This window comes from Passer domesticus, chromosome 1 (genome assembly GCF_036417665.1).
Source record: "Passer domesticus isolate bPasDom1 chromosome 1, bPasDom1.hap1, whole genome shotgun sequence".
Lineage (NCBI taxonomy): Eukaryota > Metazoa > Chordata > Aves > Passeriformes > Passeridae > Passer > Passer domesticus.
Window position 1 is genome coordinate 53,315,251 of NC_087474.1, and position 18,417 is coordinate 53,333,667.

At 35.8% G+C, this 18,417-nt stretch overlaps 1 protein-coding gene across 2 annotated transcripts in view; it reads right to left on the bottom strand.

Moving 5' to 3' along the window:
• POU6F2 (POU class 6 homeobox 2) overlaps positions 1–13,619 on the bottom strand; it is a 251,731-nt gene extending 238,112 nt beyond the window's left edge. For both annotated transcript variants that reach the window (XM_064420667.1, XM_064420662.1), the window contains exon 1: positions 13,383–13,619. In XM_064420667.1, coding sequence (XP_064276737.1) covers positions 13,383–13,548 — 166 coding nt within the window. In that variant the 5' untranslated portion in view covers positions 13,549–13,619. The remainder of the gene's footprint in view (positions 1–13,382) is intronic.
• Positions 13,620–18,417: the final 4,798 nt, after the last annotated feature.

The following is an 18,417-nucleotide window of genomic DNA, read 5'->3' on the forward strand; positions in this document are numbered from 1 at the left end:
TTCAAGCATAGCATTTCTATTTGCAGTCACTCTTTTCTCTCCTCCTAATGTACTACAGTATTTCAGGATTTGACCTTCAGTGAATATAAATATTGGACAACTTCACTAAAATAGTGATACACACATAGCAACCACAGTTGATATAAGCCCATATGCTTCTGTGGAAAAAGATGATAATGAAACAGCTCTGAGCTGGTCCACAGACATGGTAAAAACTTATCAAATAAATCCTGTCCTATTAGAAACCAAATTCTATTCAGAATACAAGCCCTTCAGGGTGACCAGTTGCTCTCTCTGGTGGTACTATGGATCTTGCACAACTACATTCATGCTGCCTTTTGGTCATATTTGCCCTTCAATCTTAGTCACTGCTTAATATTTTGAGAATAAATCTCATCTGCCTGCACAGTTTCAGAGGATGCTGGTTTTCCACTGGACAGTGTGGAGCAGACCAAAACTTGGATGCGCAGAGGATCACACTGATGTGGAAACAGCCAGAAGTTCTCCTCCAGAATAATTCAGCAGAAAGAATACAAACTTCTGAATATAGATAGGCCTTATGAATAAGGAAGGAATGTATTTCAGTGAGAGTAAAAAATGCTTTTTATTCTGGGCATAACAGTCAGTTTAAACATCCACAGCTGTTTAAATGCACCTTATAATTTCCCTAGAAATACTGCACACTACATTGATATATACATGAAGGCATTTACATGTGTAGAAGAAACAATTCCTTTGAGAAGTCACTCTCCATTGCAGTATAAATATTGTACCACTGAGGTGGAAGTTGTTAGTGTTTCTTACCAGTAGGTCAGTCAGCAATTCCATCTGTCTTTTTGACAATTTGTTCACAGCTTTCCAATTCCCTTGCAGTTTCTTGTCCGGTGAAAACCCCTTAGAATGCACCATGAGTGCAGGTTTCCTTTTTTTTACTGTGTTGCGCAAAGGCAAGCTACAGAGCAGAGGGGTTTTTTTCCACAAGGCCAAATGCACATTCCTTCACAGTTCCTTCCTATCACAGCTGATAAATTCCTGATTCAAGACTGAGAGCAGTACCAGCCAAGTCCCTCAGCTGTAGCTCCTTTTTAAAAGGGGTTAAACTGCCTCATATTCCATTGGTTTCAATGGGAGACAGAGAGACCTGCCTCCTCCACGTTACATGGTCCATGTATGGTTTGTATATTGGAGCCAGTTTCATGTACAAGATACACTGACAGCACTACCCAGTCTTTTTATTTTTAGCACTTAAACCAAAGAATTCGGAAATGAGGAAAACCATTTTACTCCGTCCTCCATTTCTGTACCCGATCAGATCCTTCCATTCCTTGTTAGCAAAAGGAAGTTTGTAATGCCAGGATGAGAGGTGCTGAGATCCAGGTGTTAAAATTATTCCTTTTATATTGATATGCTGAATTTAGCATCCTAAATCTTTATACAAATAAAAATTCCAATAATTAAATTATCAGTGAGTGAAATACTAATGAATATGAGTGGGCCAACGTTTTACCCCTACAGCTCCTGAATATTCCATCTCAAAGAGGGAAGGGCAGGTGAATGCCTTTGAGGGTGTATTAAAAAAAATGCCATTTGGAATAGATCTCTCTTGAAAATATTTGCTAAATGATAGAGTGTGTGTTGTTTTAAGCAAACCTCCTTTTTTACTTTAAAAATATTTTAATACTTCAACAGTGTATTACTAAATAAACTGACAAAACATCTCAGAACCTAACATAAACGTGCAATTTTAATGCCTTCTAATCACACAAATCAGCACAAGATTTTTGTACTTGTGCATGACCTTCTTCAAATTATCCCTCCATTTTGGCTGAATGAGAATGAGCATGGGCTATTTGATAAAAAACACTAAGTGTGTGAAATGAGGGGCCCTCATCGTTTCTGCCAGACTCCTCTTGACAGAATGATGATAGAAGCATCACATCCCTGGGAGAGTAAATGCAAACTGACAGGAGATGAGCCTTTAGATGTTGAATATAATCTTGAATTGTGCTTGAAGTGTCTTATTATCTTGTCTTTTGATGTCTGAAGGGGTGGCTCATTGTTAGAAAAAGGAAAGCCCTTGCACATCTTTGCCATCTTTAAAAATTGTTTGGCCTTTAACAACTGCTTTTCCAACTAATGTCCATTTCTCCTGACAATAAATATGGCAGGTCGTCAGCAAGTGACAAACAATTTACTTTACATGCCAAGCTTTTATGTCTTTTGAGAGCTCATGTGGAAGCATATTTTAAAAAGCCAGGAAATTAGCACCATTACAAATGTTAAAATGGCTGTATGTGTGTAGCGTGCTGCGTGGTTATTCATTACTGCTATGTTTCTGTTTTAAAGTCCTGTCTTTCCTGTAAGCGGACTGCTGTTAAAGTTTTTTATTTATCATTGACTAAAAATAGTCAATGAAAAATAAAGAGCAAGAGGCAATTTTCTTCTACTCTGAAAAAAGAAGTATTATAGATAAAATACATGGGTAATGCATAAAATCATATTTATTAATCATAACAAATCAATATTAGTAGCAGTATGACACAGTTTACCTGTATTGCAGATCCTCACAATCACATCACTGTTTTTCCACCTTCAAACAGCTTGACTTTTTCTTTTTTTTTTCCAACTTAAAAGTTTAATGACGAATCAGATCAATATGATTCCTTAGCAACTAAATCACAGGCACACTAGTTTTTCCTGTCACAGCACCAGTTTTGTGAAAGCAGTCAAGTTCTTTTTTCAGGCCTCCGTCACTCTGAGAATCCATAAGAATTCTCAAATGGATCATAAACTGTTACAGGGTTCAGGTTATTGTATCATTATAAAAATGTATTGATATAGTACAGATGACAAGACATGCAGCTCTTGTGCTAGTCTATTACAACCATCTGAATACCATAAGAAATATCAGATATAAACAAAATAAAACAGTCAGCAGTACACTGTCTTTTAGGGAGCCTTTTTTTTAAAAAACTGTTTTAAGTTGGTTTGAAATACCACAGTTATGTGAACCCAGAGAAAAGAATACAAAACCGGAAGAACATTTTATTAAAAATAAATAACCAAAAACATGACCAGACCCTAGAGATAGTTTTTTCTTTTTGCAAGAACGGGCCTGATTTTTCTCCTTATGATGAATGTTTCACGCCTGAATTTTCAGATAGAGTATAAAGTAAAACCCTCCCTCCTTCCAGTAGAGCTCCAGACAGCCCTACTACCACAGCTGGGAGAATGCACCCTGTATTCTAGCACATCAGCCTTTACACCAGTCAGGGTCCGCTGACACAAGCAAGTCTGAAATTTTTAAAGTGCTATTCAAAATACACCAGCATCATTTTACACAAACGAGAAAATGGCAATGTGAGAAAGGCTTGACCCCCAAATTCAATCCCTTTGAAGTCCATGGTCACAAACCAGAGTCCCAAAAATCCAAGCTGCTCACTGACTAGCACATCTCATCTAAGCAAACCTTTGCATCATCTGGTCCCTCTTTTATTCATTGCTTCATAAAAGCAAAGCGGTGTGGGGGCTGGGGAGAGTGGGAGCAAGCCAGACCAGCTGATTGAAAGATTTTTTTTTCATGTCAGCAACTGTTATGAGAAGGTTCACTGTGCTATATCCACACAGTTAAAATGAGAAGACTCTGCAAACAATGTATCAAATCCCAGCAAGACAGCCATGCAAGAGTTTTGCCTCACATTCTTCATACCAGGAAGAAAAAAACACATCAACTCAAACAACTTATGCAGATGTTTTTCTTGCTGAATATTATCACTAAGTTTATTGCGCTTATGACAGTAAAGTATATTCAATTAGTAGTAAATTTTTTATATGTTTTCATTTCCTTTTTTCTTTAGCTATAAGTTCCATTTTTCCTTCATCAATATTTGTGACTCGCAGACCAAATATTTATGACTTCAGGCAAGGAAGTACAAGAAAGGAGGAGAAATATAAATCATAGTTGAGCCCAAATATATCTACCTAATTTCCTTCCCTTCCTTTTAATCTCTGCTGATTTCTCTAGTTGTATTTTTTTTTAGTAATAATTACCATTTATGTCCTTTTTTTTTTTTTTTCTTAAGTTATGATAATCCACTGTACTTAAGGACTTTCCCACCTTAATGGATGCTTTACATACATTCCACCACTGACCTCCCCATGACAGCAGAGGTGGAGTTTCAGAGCCTAAGCAATACTCATGGAATACACCTGCACAGTAAAGCAGAAACCAAAGGTAACCCCAGGACTGGTTCCATAATTCATCATTTGTTAAATATGAGTGCAGCATAATTATAGAGTGGTTGCCCCTTCCTGTAAGTATGTTTTCTTGGCTGATTTTAGCTCCACAACATAAGAAACCACTGTAGAGGAGTGATTAAAACGAGTGGAGGGCCCAAATTGGCTTGCAAGTATTGATAGGATGAATATCGTGTTGAAATCTATGGTCTTCTGTGAGGGACAGTCACCCAAGACCTGTCAGAATCTGGCCTCATGTTTATTCAAATCACTGAGGAAATATAACATCTCTACACCATGTGAATAAATCCTAATTGTATGCAAAAGAAAATACAAAAACTACTGCATACAATATTTGCTCAAGAGATTAGACTGAATTCAAATGATTTTTCTTCCTCTCCAGTTAACACTGTGCTATCTCAAGAAATAATTACACATACTTAATAGTACAATATATTAAAGTATGCCTTAAGGTATGTTAACTGAAAAGTAATTCTGGCTTCTTGATTAAACAGAGGTTTTTGATCATCCTCTTCAAGGAACAAACTCCCCCAAACAGTAATCTTCAAACAAATCACAGAAGCCTAAAGATCTTGACAGATGGAAGCAAAATGTATTTTGCAACTGCCCATGACACAGCTGGATGTGTTTCCAGCTGTGTGTACACACCAAGGAGCAGAAGAGAGGGGAACAGCTCCAAGCCTGGCTGTAAGGAAGAAGGGAAGACAGGAAAGACGGCACTTTTGTTTTTACCGATGTTCTACTTCACAAGCCTTGGTGTTTGTGGTGAGAATAACAGGCTAGGCTGTGTGCCCAATGTGTTCTTGGACAGGACTTCCTTTAAAGTCTTCTGGAAAGACTGACTGCTAGTAATTCTTTATTCAACAACCTAAAACCAAGATTTTAAAATGTAGGACTATGTCAGACTGAGCTAGAAAATGAAAATGATTTAATAAAATCTCTAATGGTCACCAAACCATACCAACCACCATCTGAACTGAAAAGCACAAAGATGTTCCTAAAAGACAATCGTGTAAACTCCCTGCTAGTTTTGAAAGAAGGAACCGAATGATACACTGCTGTAGAAAATGCTGTTACAAATGCAAAAAAGTCTTTATTACTTATTTGTGTAACATTGAAATCTCCAGTTACATGATATTGTTTTAGGACTCTGAGTTTTTTTATTGTATTAAAATAATGAATATCATATTTCAGTCACAGAAGCTGTTAATTTTTATTTAACTTTTGTAATCCCTTTCAAGTGGTGTGATTACTCTGTTTTGTGAAACGTAACATTTTTGTAAGAAAATGTCAAACTGTTCAGAAATTAAAATTATGTTTTTTCTGAAAAAAAGGACATCTGAGAAGAAAAACAAAACTCTCACTTTCCTAATATTGTATATATTTTCTTTTATATTTATATATTTGTTTATTTATATATTTCTTTCCTAATATTTTATATTCTTGTTTCTTGTATATTCTAAAATAAAACCAGAAATCCAAATTTCTTTTAGGCATAAACGGTTGTTTAGTGTTTAAAAAACTTGCTTTAGAGTGCAGGAGTGTGCATTGTTCATTGATTTGGTAGATATAGATATCCCTGAAATCTAGAGAACAAACCCAATTTTAATCTCTCTGAAAACAGCAGATTCTACCTAGCCAGACAGGATGAGGTACTATTCTTCTTTAGATTACATCTGCTTTCAAAGTAAAAGGGCTTCTGAGAGCATCAAAGCAGTATCACAACATAAAGCAGGACATGTCACAATACAAATCTTTCTTTGTTTCATACTGATATTGATTTTGATTTTTAGATGGTAGAAAAAGAGAAAAGCAAGACTTTATGGTTTAAAAACATCAAGCTATTTACATGAAAAATAATATTCCTGTTGAAACCTGCAAATTATGACACATTTGATTTTATACTTTTGTCCCTGTTTAGCATTAATTTTCTCATTTCATCATTTGAATATAGGTGTTACCTCTGAGTTTGTCAGAAATATTTTTGTAACTCACAAAATAATGTTATTTTGTAAGTACCAATGGTAGTACTAGCGATCGTCATGTAAAAAGTCAGAAAATAAACCATTTGTGCAAGAAACATTAATATGTTGAATATGTGATTAAATCAAAGTATAAAATCCCATAAAGCTGATGTTCCCATCCTTTGACCATCTCTCTCCCTAAAAAGGGACCATAGATGATGGATCCATGAGAAGAAACACTTTCACAAGGAAAAAGATTTAAAACAAAGAAGAACCTACAAATGACAAGGAAAAAAAAAAGACTAGGAAGACAACACAAGGAAAACCAAGTGCTACACAGGATATTAAAGAGAAAAATGATCCACAGGAGAATGGCAACCGTTACTATGAGCTTCCTACAGCTACCTCTGCCTTTAGATATTTTTAAAAAATTTATTAACCTGACAGCAGGAAACTTTACACAGATTGCCCTTACAGGGTGCCAGTTTGGCATAAGCACTTGTTGCCTCTTTGTTTAACATAAGGAAATCCAGAGAGGTGTTAAGTGGTGCCATGTGCACATTTGGGCAAATCTAACTTTGCTGCCATCTGCCTCACCTACACATTCCTATGGAGAACTTGATTAATCATGTGAAGTCCAATTGAAACATACCATTATCCTTCCTTTTTACAAATACTTCCTTTTTAAATGTGCAAGTGTCTGATTTATTATTAATCTCAAAACACAAACTAGCAAGGATCTCAATCAAAGAATCTAACAGTTCTTTCACAAATAACCTGTTTACTGTCTAATAGCCAGCACGTCCCCTTTGAAACAGCCAGCCATTTATGTTGCTTTTAAACAAGTTTGTTGCTATTTTTATAACTTCAGAGAGTAGAAAGATTAATTAAAAATGAACATTTTGTCATTCAGTCATACCAATTACATCATAGGATTTAATCAGTTTTTCCTTCCCTCTGTAAGTTGTTCTATGTAAAAATACAGAAAATGAGACTTCAAGACTCATTTGAAAAACACATAGCACACACTTTAAAAAAAACCAACACATAGCACACCTTTTTAAAAAAACACTATTAACTTAAATCAACTTTTGTTTTTAATTTGTTTTTTGGTTTTTTTTAAGTGGTCTGTCTTTGTCACAATTCAGGGACAGCTACAAGACTCCTCTTTATTTCCATACAAGCGGGAGGATTTATTAGTGGGGCTGCAATACCTGTCCTTCATCAGCCCAATACTGCTTTCATCAAAGGCTAAGTGAGTAAAATTCTGGTATCCTCAGAGCTAGAACATATGTGCTAGCACCAGTACCACCACAGCCTGAGCTACCTGCAATACCTGAGCACAGCAGCAAAGCTAAGCTGAGGATGGATTTTCTATCTTACCAACCCATCATGCTTTGTGTTTAAATAGTCATGATATCTGTTTTGGTTTTAATGGGCATTTACTCCCCATTCACGAGTACATGTCCCACTGACAGTGAGAATTCTGCCAAGAAATCAGACAACAGCATTTTTCAGAGTAATTCAAGTCCCTGTTTGCAAATACCTACTTAAAAATGCTCATGTAAAATATATCCTTCAGAAATAACAATCAATCACATAGCCAGATCTCTGGGTTCTTTAAGAACTTATTCATTATTTAAGCAAGATATCACTAAATTTTAGAAAATGAATTTACAAGACTGTATGATGACTCAGTCCTGTAAACATACCACCCATTAATGTTTCTCATTGGCACAGTCTTTGTAATTAAATAGGGCTCCTAAGCCACAGATTATTTGCTTTAAGGAAAGTATCACACATTCAAGCACTAACAGGATCGGATCTATGGCATGGGTAACTGATAGTGTCTTAGAACAAAGCATCCATAATGTGGAAATTAAGGAATAAAATTATGTGAAGAGACAAGAATTTTTATATGCAGATCAAACATATTTCAGATGTTACATCTGTGGCCTCTAAAAGAAGGCTCTGATTTCAATATAAAAACCATTTGGGCCATGAACCTTCCCATCAGAACAGAAATATTCACTAGCATTTCAAAATGCATAAAGAACAACAAATACACATTGTCTTCTTCCATTGAAATTACCAAACCTTAGCAAAGTGTTCCTGATGGGCAGAGATCTTACAGGCCTTTAAAATTTGAGGATATAACCAAGCCACTGAGAATCATCCTTAAATACACTAATGAAAGGAAAGCTCATAGTCTGAAGCCCCCACAGGCTAGATATACTGTTAAGGATGATAATGTCAGCTTCCTCACAGCAACCTGGCAATGACCTCTGGTCTGACCTGCAGAGACCACAGTCTCAAGAGGTAAAAGACAATTTAGTCCTTTATCCTTTGTGACTGAAATTATTCCAATGCCATAAATTCTAATCAAGGCAACTCCAATTAAAATACATACATATATATATATATAAAAAATATATATAAATATAAATATATATACATATATGTATATATAAAATATGTTTCTTTAAAGATTAATACAAGGAACCTACTAGCAAAACATAATCAGCCAGAAACAACTTCTACTTTGTTTCTCTGCAGCATGTACATGTTACATAGAAGGATGAACACAGTTCTGAAACATGGATAACCATGTGGGAAAGGAAAATAAAATCCCAAAGCCAGTGCAGAGGTTTGAAAATAAAAACTTGTTTATTTAAATGTGTGCAGATTCATTTAACTCCCATATCCCCACTCCATATTTCAAGCATACACAGCATTATGAAAAGATCAAAAGCCCACTAATGAACCAAAGAAAACCACAGTCATCAGATCCAGCACAAAAAAAAATAGTATTTAATTTCACTGGAACAAAACCTTGCCAGCAAAGGACAAAAAAAAAGGATAGCAGTCATTTTTTTTTTTTTTTCTGTCCTGCAACAATTAAATAGGAAACATTTCTGCTCCAAAATTCGAGGCTTGGCATTGCCCTTGCTATATACTTACAGCTTTTTTTTTTTCTTTTTTTGTAGAACTACAGACTGAATCTCAAAAATAACTTTTTATCATACAGTAGAATTACCTTAATATGCAAGTGCATGCACTCCCAGCTTTTTTTTCCCCCGTCATCTAATTATGTCACAAATTGCCTTCAATTAAGCATTAATTAAGCACTAGATCTAAATCCAGGAAAATCAGCTTCAGTCCACAGGAGGTTTTGATGCTTGGATCAGCCACTTCAGTCTTGGGATTTTTTACCCTACTGAGAATTTAATATACAACCTACCCTCAGTGTCTATACCAACTTTTGAATCTCAGCAATTTATCACACAGCTAAATGTGATGGGTGCTTTTTCTCTTCAAAATTTTTTTTTTTCAGAGCAATACTTCATAATTTATACTAGAATTGTTTGAAAATACAGTAAAAAATTACAAGTAGGATTAGTTAAGTTAGGATCAAATACCAATATGCTTATTAAAGTGAAACTGCTACTTAACATTAACAAAAGCTTTCTCTAGTAAGACTAGTGGCATTTGGCCTGGGCTAGTATTTTGAAGGATATTGTAGAGTAAGACAAGTTGATCTGAAAATTACACTGCCAAAAAAGTCAAGAGCCATACTCAGTTTCTATGTTACTTAATTAGATTCTATGGTTAAAATAGGAGGTATTACTTCACAAATATTTTTTAAAATAAATAATTCACCACAAGATCTCTTACAAAGTAACTTCACCTCATACTGGGATTTCTGTAACCAAAACAGTGTAGCTGTGTTAACCCACATTTCAAAACTGTATTTTTTGAGGTAATGAGTTTCAGGAGAGATTTCTTTACCAACATTTTGTACCTAATTTTTGATTACTTTTTCTACTTTTTTGTGGTTTCATGTAACTTCAGTATCAAAAGTCTTTAGCATGAAGTATGCAAATTCAAAAGAGTCCACTGGTACAAAAGCACAAGTAGAGGATTACAGACTCCTGGACTACAGGACAGCGTTTTCTTTCAAAGAGAAACAAATTTTTAAAAAGAAATAAAAAAAAACCAAAAACCACCAGGAGAAAACAAGCCAGCAAACAACAAGGCACAACCCCTCTAATCACAGCTACTCCTGTCCTCATCCACAGAGAGCAGCTGCAACAGAGTGACAAAGTGCATTTCCCAGACACCTGCACACCAGTTTCAGGTGGAAGTTATTTCAAATTGTCAGGAACTTATGCTGGTATTTCTGAGACTTAAAATGCTGCAGCATTCATCTGCTTTGTTACTGATAGCAAAGAGAAACAAAATTTTAGTGCTTCTTGTAAAAAATAAATACAATTAGTTGTGCTCCTGCCCTTTCCTCACTGGCCAGAGGGACTGTTACTGAAAAGGAACCATTTTGACTGCTAACAAAAACCAAATACCCACTGTTTCTATGGCATGCAGTGAAATACCAGAACAAGGAAATCTGAGAATAAGTAAGTGAATTTTAGAAAAAGTACAGGTGAGAAAGGCAGGCCTTTGCAGAAATAAACTCATCCATCAAAAGAAGCTAAGCAGAATGTGTCTGGTAAAAAAAAAAGAAAGCTCTTCACACCTCATCGTTCAACTCTGTTCATCTATATGAAAATAAGACTCATGAAATGTTGCTAAAATCAACAAGACACACAAATGCTGGTCATTCATTCCAACTAAATCAGTAATGATTTTCACAAATCCTTAAAAAAAATGAAAAGCAGCACTGTAGAAAAACTTTGTTCTCTAGGGACCTGTCTCCTCTTGACTTTCTAAAATGCTCCTCCCTCACCTACTTAAGAGATTTGGGGAAAAATTTTACACAGAATGTATTAATTGTTATCTTTTAAAAAGATATTTATTATTTCTGATTACATTAAAGAAGGTTGAAGGAAAAAGTTGTCATTCTCTATGCCAACACCTGCCAATATGTTTACAATAATTTAACTTCAGAAACTGCAAACAAAAGTACAAAGTATGCATTGCTAACATGCTATTCATAACATTAAACAAAGTAAAAACTAAAGGGTGGTGATGTTCCATATTTATGTATCAGAGCTTTAAACACAACTGCACTTGATAATTTTTAGTGTTTACTGCATATCTATCTTAAGGGATGTACTGTGATATAACATGTAATCATCTTTATTTTACATTGTCTCAATTTGATCCTCAAATGTATCAAAATTACCCCACTATACCTTTTTTTTGTTGTTATAGAAGTTACTAAAATTAATTTACGAGGGCTGTTGCTAATAGATCTGTAGCATCTGTCATAATTCTAACAAAACCTCAATAAATGGTACATAAGTTCATACCGAGGCAGCTGGACTATTTCACTTACTTTTGTTTACTTGGGAACATCTTTTTTGCAGTATAAGGATCAGACTAGCAAACATTCTACACTCACCAGTAGAAAAAGCACAATATATGAATTTTTAGCTTTTTCACTTGTGCTTTTATTAAGATAAATTATATTTTCAGCCCAGAAAGGAGCAAGATACGGTTACACATCATTTCTATATCATACACGACAACTCTAATGAAAGTGTCTGTGTATTTTTCACTACCACTATAGAACATCCAAATGACAAGGGCTCAGAAAATATTCTGCCTTTTATTACAATACTTGCCTGATCAAGACAAACAGACATTTCACTATCCTGAAATTAAAAGCTCATTTTTGCTTTCTATATGCCTGGCTGTATTTAATAGAGGGAGCCTAAATATTTGAGCAAGTAAAACATATAAACACAGCTGAAGATATTTATATTACTCTAGATAACTGGTAGCCTTTTGAATTTTAGACATTTATAATTCTTTCCTGGATAAAATGGGCTAAAATAATTATTAAATGCTTTTTGAACATTCAAACTGCTAATAGAAATTATGCTTTCCATGGAAACAAAGATTACTAAGAGGGTGCTTAAAAATGTATGTGATACTCAGTAACAGTCATTACTGCAATAGAAAAATTAAATTTTAAGGGTGTTTAATTATTATTTTTCCTGCATCTGTAGTGAAGTTATTTAGTAAAACATTCTGTGCTGTATCTTTCAGTAATGTGCAAAGAATATTACAATATACAATTGCACGTGTTCTTTTGTTTTTAAAAAATCTTGCAGCTCTTATTGTAGGTAAAAGAATGAAATCTGAACACAGCTACAGATTTCCTTACAGATTATGAAATCAAAAGTTGAATCTTAGAAAATGGGCTCTCACCCTCTCTCCCTTACAGCTGCATTCCCTTTGAAGAAGACCTTTTTCCCTTTGACTTCCACCAATAGAATAATAAAAAATAACTAAGTGCTCCATTTTTATTAAGGTTTGTCTCAGGTCACAAACAGAAATAATTAAAAGGGACTTCTTCAGGAGTGTACTCCTTCTAAACCCCAAATGTCACAATATACCATACAATGCTGCTACAGCTCAGACACCTATCAACATCTATCACTCAAGCACGCGCCTCAACAGCTCTGCTCCCTTTTCTGATTAGAGATCAGAGTTGCTTGAGTTGGCTTACAGGGTGTCATCCATTTGAATGACAGATGTCTGTGTTGGAGTGCCACTCTCACTGCTTTTGTTTTGATTGTGAAATGCTACACTTATCTGGCACAATTTAGACTATTCCAAAATGAATAAAAAATCAAAAGGTAATCTCTCTTTCCACAAGCTTGAGGAGGAATATTTAATTTCTAATTTAAATTCCAAAAACATTAGCTCCACATGCAATACCCTTGCTAGGCTTTGTTTACTCAGTATGAAGTGTTTTCTACAAGAACCTTTCAGTTCTCTTCAGCCAGATTTATATTTACCATAAAAAAATTTTAACTTTTCAGTTTAATCAAGCCTCAGAAAATGCTAGTAGCATGTGCAACATACCAGCACCTACCACAATAATTGTAAAAGTACTCCAAGAAAATTATACACACACACAATTTTACGTTAGAGTCCATGGTTCAAAAAAATTCATAAAACATCTGCAACTTGCACTAAATACGTCCATTGTTAACAAAAGTTTCCAGGACTGATGCTGTCATTCTGATAACCAGTTGCAATAGGAGCGGAGGACTCTGAGCCTGCATGCTCCAAGCTACTCTTTCCTACTTACAAGAAAATTGAGCGAACAAAAAAAAAAAAAAAAAAGCCAGGGGAAGATTGCTCTTCCGGACAACATGGTAGCAGTGAAATGAAATACCTAGACAGACTTACCGAAGAGCTTGCTGGGAGTGTCCTCGCTGTCATTTGATTCCACAGGCGCAAGCAAGGGCTCATTCAGCTCGTTGTCTGAAGTAGCTGCCTTGTCCTCACCTCTCAACTCTGCATTCATTTCACTCCGCAGTGACAGCAAGGGCTTACTGACTTGTCCAGCTATCATTGGATCCTAGGATGGGGGGAAAAAAGAGTGAGGGGGAAAAAAAGTGGCAGCTTTGGTGTGCGTATACTCTCTCTTCCACTCCCTCTCTCTCTCACACACACACACACACATACACACACACTCTCTCTCTCTCTCTCTTATCTCTGGCTGCTCCTGCTGTTATTGCTGGCTGCAGTCAAGTGAAGAGCTATTACAGATCCAATGAGTTTTCCATTACTCCCCACCCTATTAAAGCTCAACTAGCATGTGAGAGATTCAGGATGCTTTGGAGAAAAACTTCTATGAAAGCAACATAACCAACACAGCTTTAATTGTGGGATGTGCTTTTTTTGTGTGCATGTTTTTACACCTCACCCTGTCCTTAGCATAGTAAGAGAAGAAATTCCTATATGCTCCGATACCACAGGAGAGGAGCCCCCTGTGAGTGCTCCATAGTGATTTAAAGAGGCATCCTCAGCTGCATAACATTAACAAAATCAAATGCACAGTTTCTAGCATTACAGCATTTCTATGAAAATACACAGCATCAAATAGCCATTTCATTACATACTTTTAAAAGAGATACAATTTTCTTCTAACTCTTCTTGTCATTGGGATACTATGCACCAAAAGTCCATAAAGACACAAACACGGATGTTTCTTTTGAAAATAAAAACCACAGAAAAGATTTTCTATAAAATAAAATTAGGGAAGATACTTACACATACAGTTTGTAATTATTCTTGTGTTTGCACCATTATATGCCCCACAAAACATTACACATATATACACAACTAATTTTTTTCTTGATGATCAGAATCTGTTTTATCTTCAGCTCATTGAGGATGTTTGGGGGTCAGGCATTATTTCCAAGCACCCTCGGTTATTCCGTTTGCAAAATAATAAGCATAATATCATGACAGGACAGAAAGCAGAGTAAAAAAAAAAATAACTAAGAAAAAGAAAAGGAGCAAGTGACCTTGTTGATCTCTCTAGCAGCTATTTATTGCAAAGTTCATGCCTAAATGGTTCTTATGCAGAGAACAGGTGACCAGCGAGCAAGTAGGTTGGCTAGCATGTTCCCTCTGTCCTGTCCCCACATTGGTCGATGTTCGCCTGTGGGTTTTTTAATGTATTCATGTCTGAAAAGTGAATTTGATATGACACATGATAATCTATGAAAATGTTAATCAATACAAATAGTTTAAGCTGTCATCAAATGCTCTTCTTTAGTCAATACTCGTACTGCCGAAAACAATGTCACTGTCACCAGGGCTCAATTTGCACAGCACTTAAATATTGGACTCTGTGCATCAATGCACTCCTCTTCAAATACTGTAGGTAAACACATTTTCTCCCTATTTAAGGCTGAAGCACTCAGCACGCATTTAGTTGAGCCGAATCCTCCCTTTTGAATACCTTGATAGGTCCACTGGAGGGCAAAATTAATACTTAATTGAATCTCACAGTCATCAAAATAATCAATACTTTTTTATTATTTATTCTTTACAGTCTGTTGACTGTTTCAAACCTCTGAGGGAATGGTGGAAAGGATTCATGGCTTTGAAACACTGTCATTTAACAAGGTAATTTTCAGTGGGGCATTAGGGGTTGTGAAACATATAATAAAACAAAAATGGAGGCTTATAATAGGAAGAAAGAAAAGAATTATATTTCTGCCATCTAACAAAACAGGATAAATAAAAAAGCAAGTGCAAGCAGGAGAGGGAGAAAGGAGGGGGAGAGGGAAAGAAAGACTGGCTTTTGAAGGGTTTTATCATATCAAGAGCAGAGCTGAGCTTTCATAATGCTGACATTTCTCATTCTGACAATCCTAAACAAGTGGAAAGGATGAGATCGCAGATATCATCTTTCATCACATTCCCCAGCTTAAGAACCAACATGACAGCTTCTCTTCCCTTTACACTGTTAATTACTAAATAAAATACTGCTCTCTGTCAGCATTAGATTATTGCAGATAGCAACCACAAACATTACTCCATTGTTTTGGTTTGGCTTTTTTTTTAAACCAGTAATACCTACCTTGAACTCTTCAGAAAATAAATTAGGTTTGTGTCTACATATTGTAAATACATGAAACATAATCAATTTAATCAATTTGGTCAATCCATGTTATTGTCAGACTAAATTGCTGGCAATTTATTAACATTTCATTTACTGTATTTATTAGGCAGCAACAATCTGAACATTTCTTAGATGTTTCTGGAGAGGAAACAAAAACCAACAGATTTCCTTTGCAGACACTGTAAGAAACTCAGTTTTTTTGCCCTATACTCATAGAGCACTATGGACAGTCATTTACTGAGGCAAAAAATTTGTTTGCTTTCATATACTAAATAATGTATTTTAGCAGGTTTTGCAGCTAAAGGTCATTGTGAACAAACAGCATTGTTTCAGTCTGTGCAGCTTCTCTCAGTTTCAGCTACTCAAAACTAACATCAAGATTAGTTACTAACATCCAAAACAAATGTGAATCGGGACAAAATTTGACCTTTTTCATCAAAGTTTGGGGAGGGAACTAATCATGTCCACAGAGAAAAACTCCTGATCTGAGAACTAACAGCAATTTAATGGATTTAATGGAATCTGTAGGTTTCTAGATTAAGTCTAAGTTGCCGAATTCTGAAATCGAATGTATGAAAAATGGGAGGAAGAATAGTGTGGGAAGTGTGACAGCACTGGAAGAAACCTCAGTCCTTCGATGACAATGAATTCACAGCAACTTCAACAGAGCCAGGATTTTATTTGTTATGTATTTTAATAATTAGGCCTCATCTGGAGCACTCGTCTGGAGTACTTGTTCATTTCTGGTTAGCCCACCGAAGAAAGATACATCAGAAAAAGGTGCAGTAAGAATGATAAACTGATTGAAAGAACTGGGAGTGCTTACAGAAAAGTGTGACTAAGAATGAGCATGATCAAAGGATACAAGAAAATAAACAGCAGAGAGAAAATGTAGATCAGAAACTATTCACCCTAACTCATCTAAGGAGAAAAGGTGTCTCCTCTGAAATGGGAAAAAGTCATACATCTAATAATAATAAATTATATTTTTCCAAACAGTAGGTGGTGGAAAATCTGTTGAACTCATTGCTGCAAGGTATCACTGAGACCGGCACTGCAGTAAACATCAACATAGTCACTCACATGGCTGGGCATACTCTTAGCAATGAATTTAAAACAGCTTTGCAAACATAGGCAAGGCTTATAAAAAGTGAATTAACATAAACTGCTGCCCTTTCCCTCAGGCGGCACAAGAACCTGTAGTTAGCCCCCAGGGTAGCTCTCTCTGTCAGGTGGTAAATGAACGACAACTTTCTCTAAAAGCAGACTGATTAGATACTCCCCAAATTTCTAGTTTACCAGAAGACTAAATAAATCACTTAAACAATGACTTAAAGAAAGGTATGTTTCCTTGAAAAATATATTAAAAATTGGACATTTTTAAACTTCAAGTTATCTCCAGGCTTTCAATTGCTTTCTATGCTTAAAAATATGTCTGTTCTGCAGTGAATTATGCACGATTAAAGACTATTGCTTCTGCAAAACACATAATAAATTGTAATTCTAGTGCACAGCAAGTGGCCTAATCTGTAAAATCCCTTGGTGGTCAAAGGGGTTTTTCCTATATTTGCTAATGGCCTCCCTAAAAAAAAATCTGGAGTAGTTGCTATGACAGCTGCAAGCCCAGCAGTCCTCTCCTCTTCTTTTGCCCACCTACAAGTCCATCCCAGAGAGGACCCACAGCACTGGAGAGGATGCATCAAGGCAAGGAATTGTGTATGCATCTTTAGTTGCTAATACTGTCAGGACCTGTTCTTCTGCACTGGATGTCTGTGGGCTTGACACTCAGCATTTGCTTTTTGGAAGGTGCTATAGGTCAGATTACACTTTGCACTGTAACACAGGCTCTCTGTTCACTGACAGCCACACAAGAGTTTCAGCTTTTCATATGCAAAACTGAAAAGCCTGAGAATGCTTAAAACCAGCAAGATGAACTTTGTCAAAAGGGTTTATATGCTTTAAGTAAGAGGCAAAGGCACATAATGCTTCAGAATTTCAGGGTTCAAGTTTTGAGAGAAGTAAGGAATCGCAATCCCCTTATTCAAAAGATAGCTGTATATACCACACATGTGGTGACAAATTATACACACATCTCTTGCAGATACTCATATAACTTGTCATCTATTTCTTGTCCAACTAACACTAGTACTTCCAGCCTTGCCTGTTTCCTATGAGATCTCCCTGACAGCTTTGTGCTGCAAGTGGTCCTCCCTGCTGTGTGTCTCCCTTAAAGGGTGACTTATACCTCCTGTAATTCAGTTACAGTATCTGCTACACCACTTTTCAGCTCTACCACTCCCTGATGGTTTAAACTGGCTGTTGGACTTAATTTAATAGTAAAAATCCTGTGAATTTGCAAATGCAAATTACAATTCTGGTAACACACCCTTCTAAAAGCTACAGACTTTACTTTTTTCTTATTTTAAGGACTGTATGAAGTACAGGACAACATTTATCACTGTGTTAAAAGCTTTGCCTTTGCACTTTAAGGGTAAATGTGCAGTTTCTAAGCAAAACTATTTAGTAATCAAAGACAGCTTTTAAAATAAACTGTATAGAGTTTGTGTCAAACATGCCCTAGGCAGAAGTCTAAAAATGAATTACTTTCTTCCTTAATGTAGGTCTTGGATGATAATAGAGCTTCATAAAGGCTTCATGTACTGATTTAGCCACTGGTCTAAATTTTGTACTTACTGCACCATGAACATTGTTGCTCTGAATGTAATTACTTTCTAAATTCTAGTTCAGAGAAAAAGTAGGATGCTTTGTTTTGCTTTTTATTTGCCCTTAGTTTGAAGTTAATTT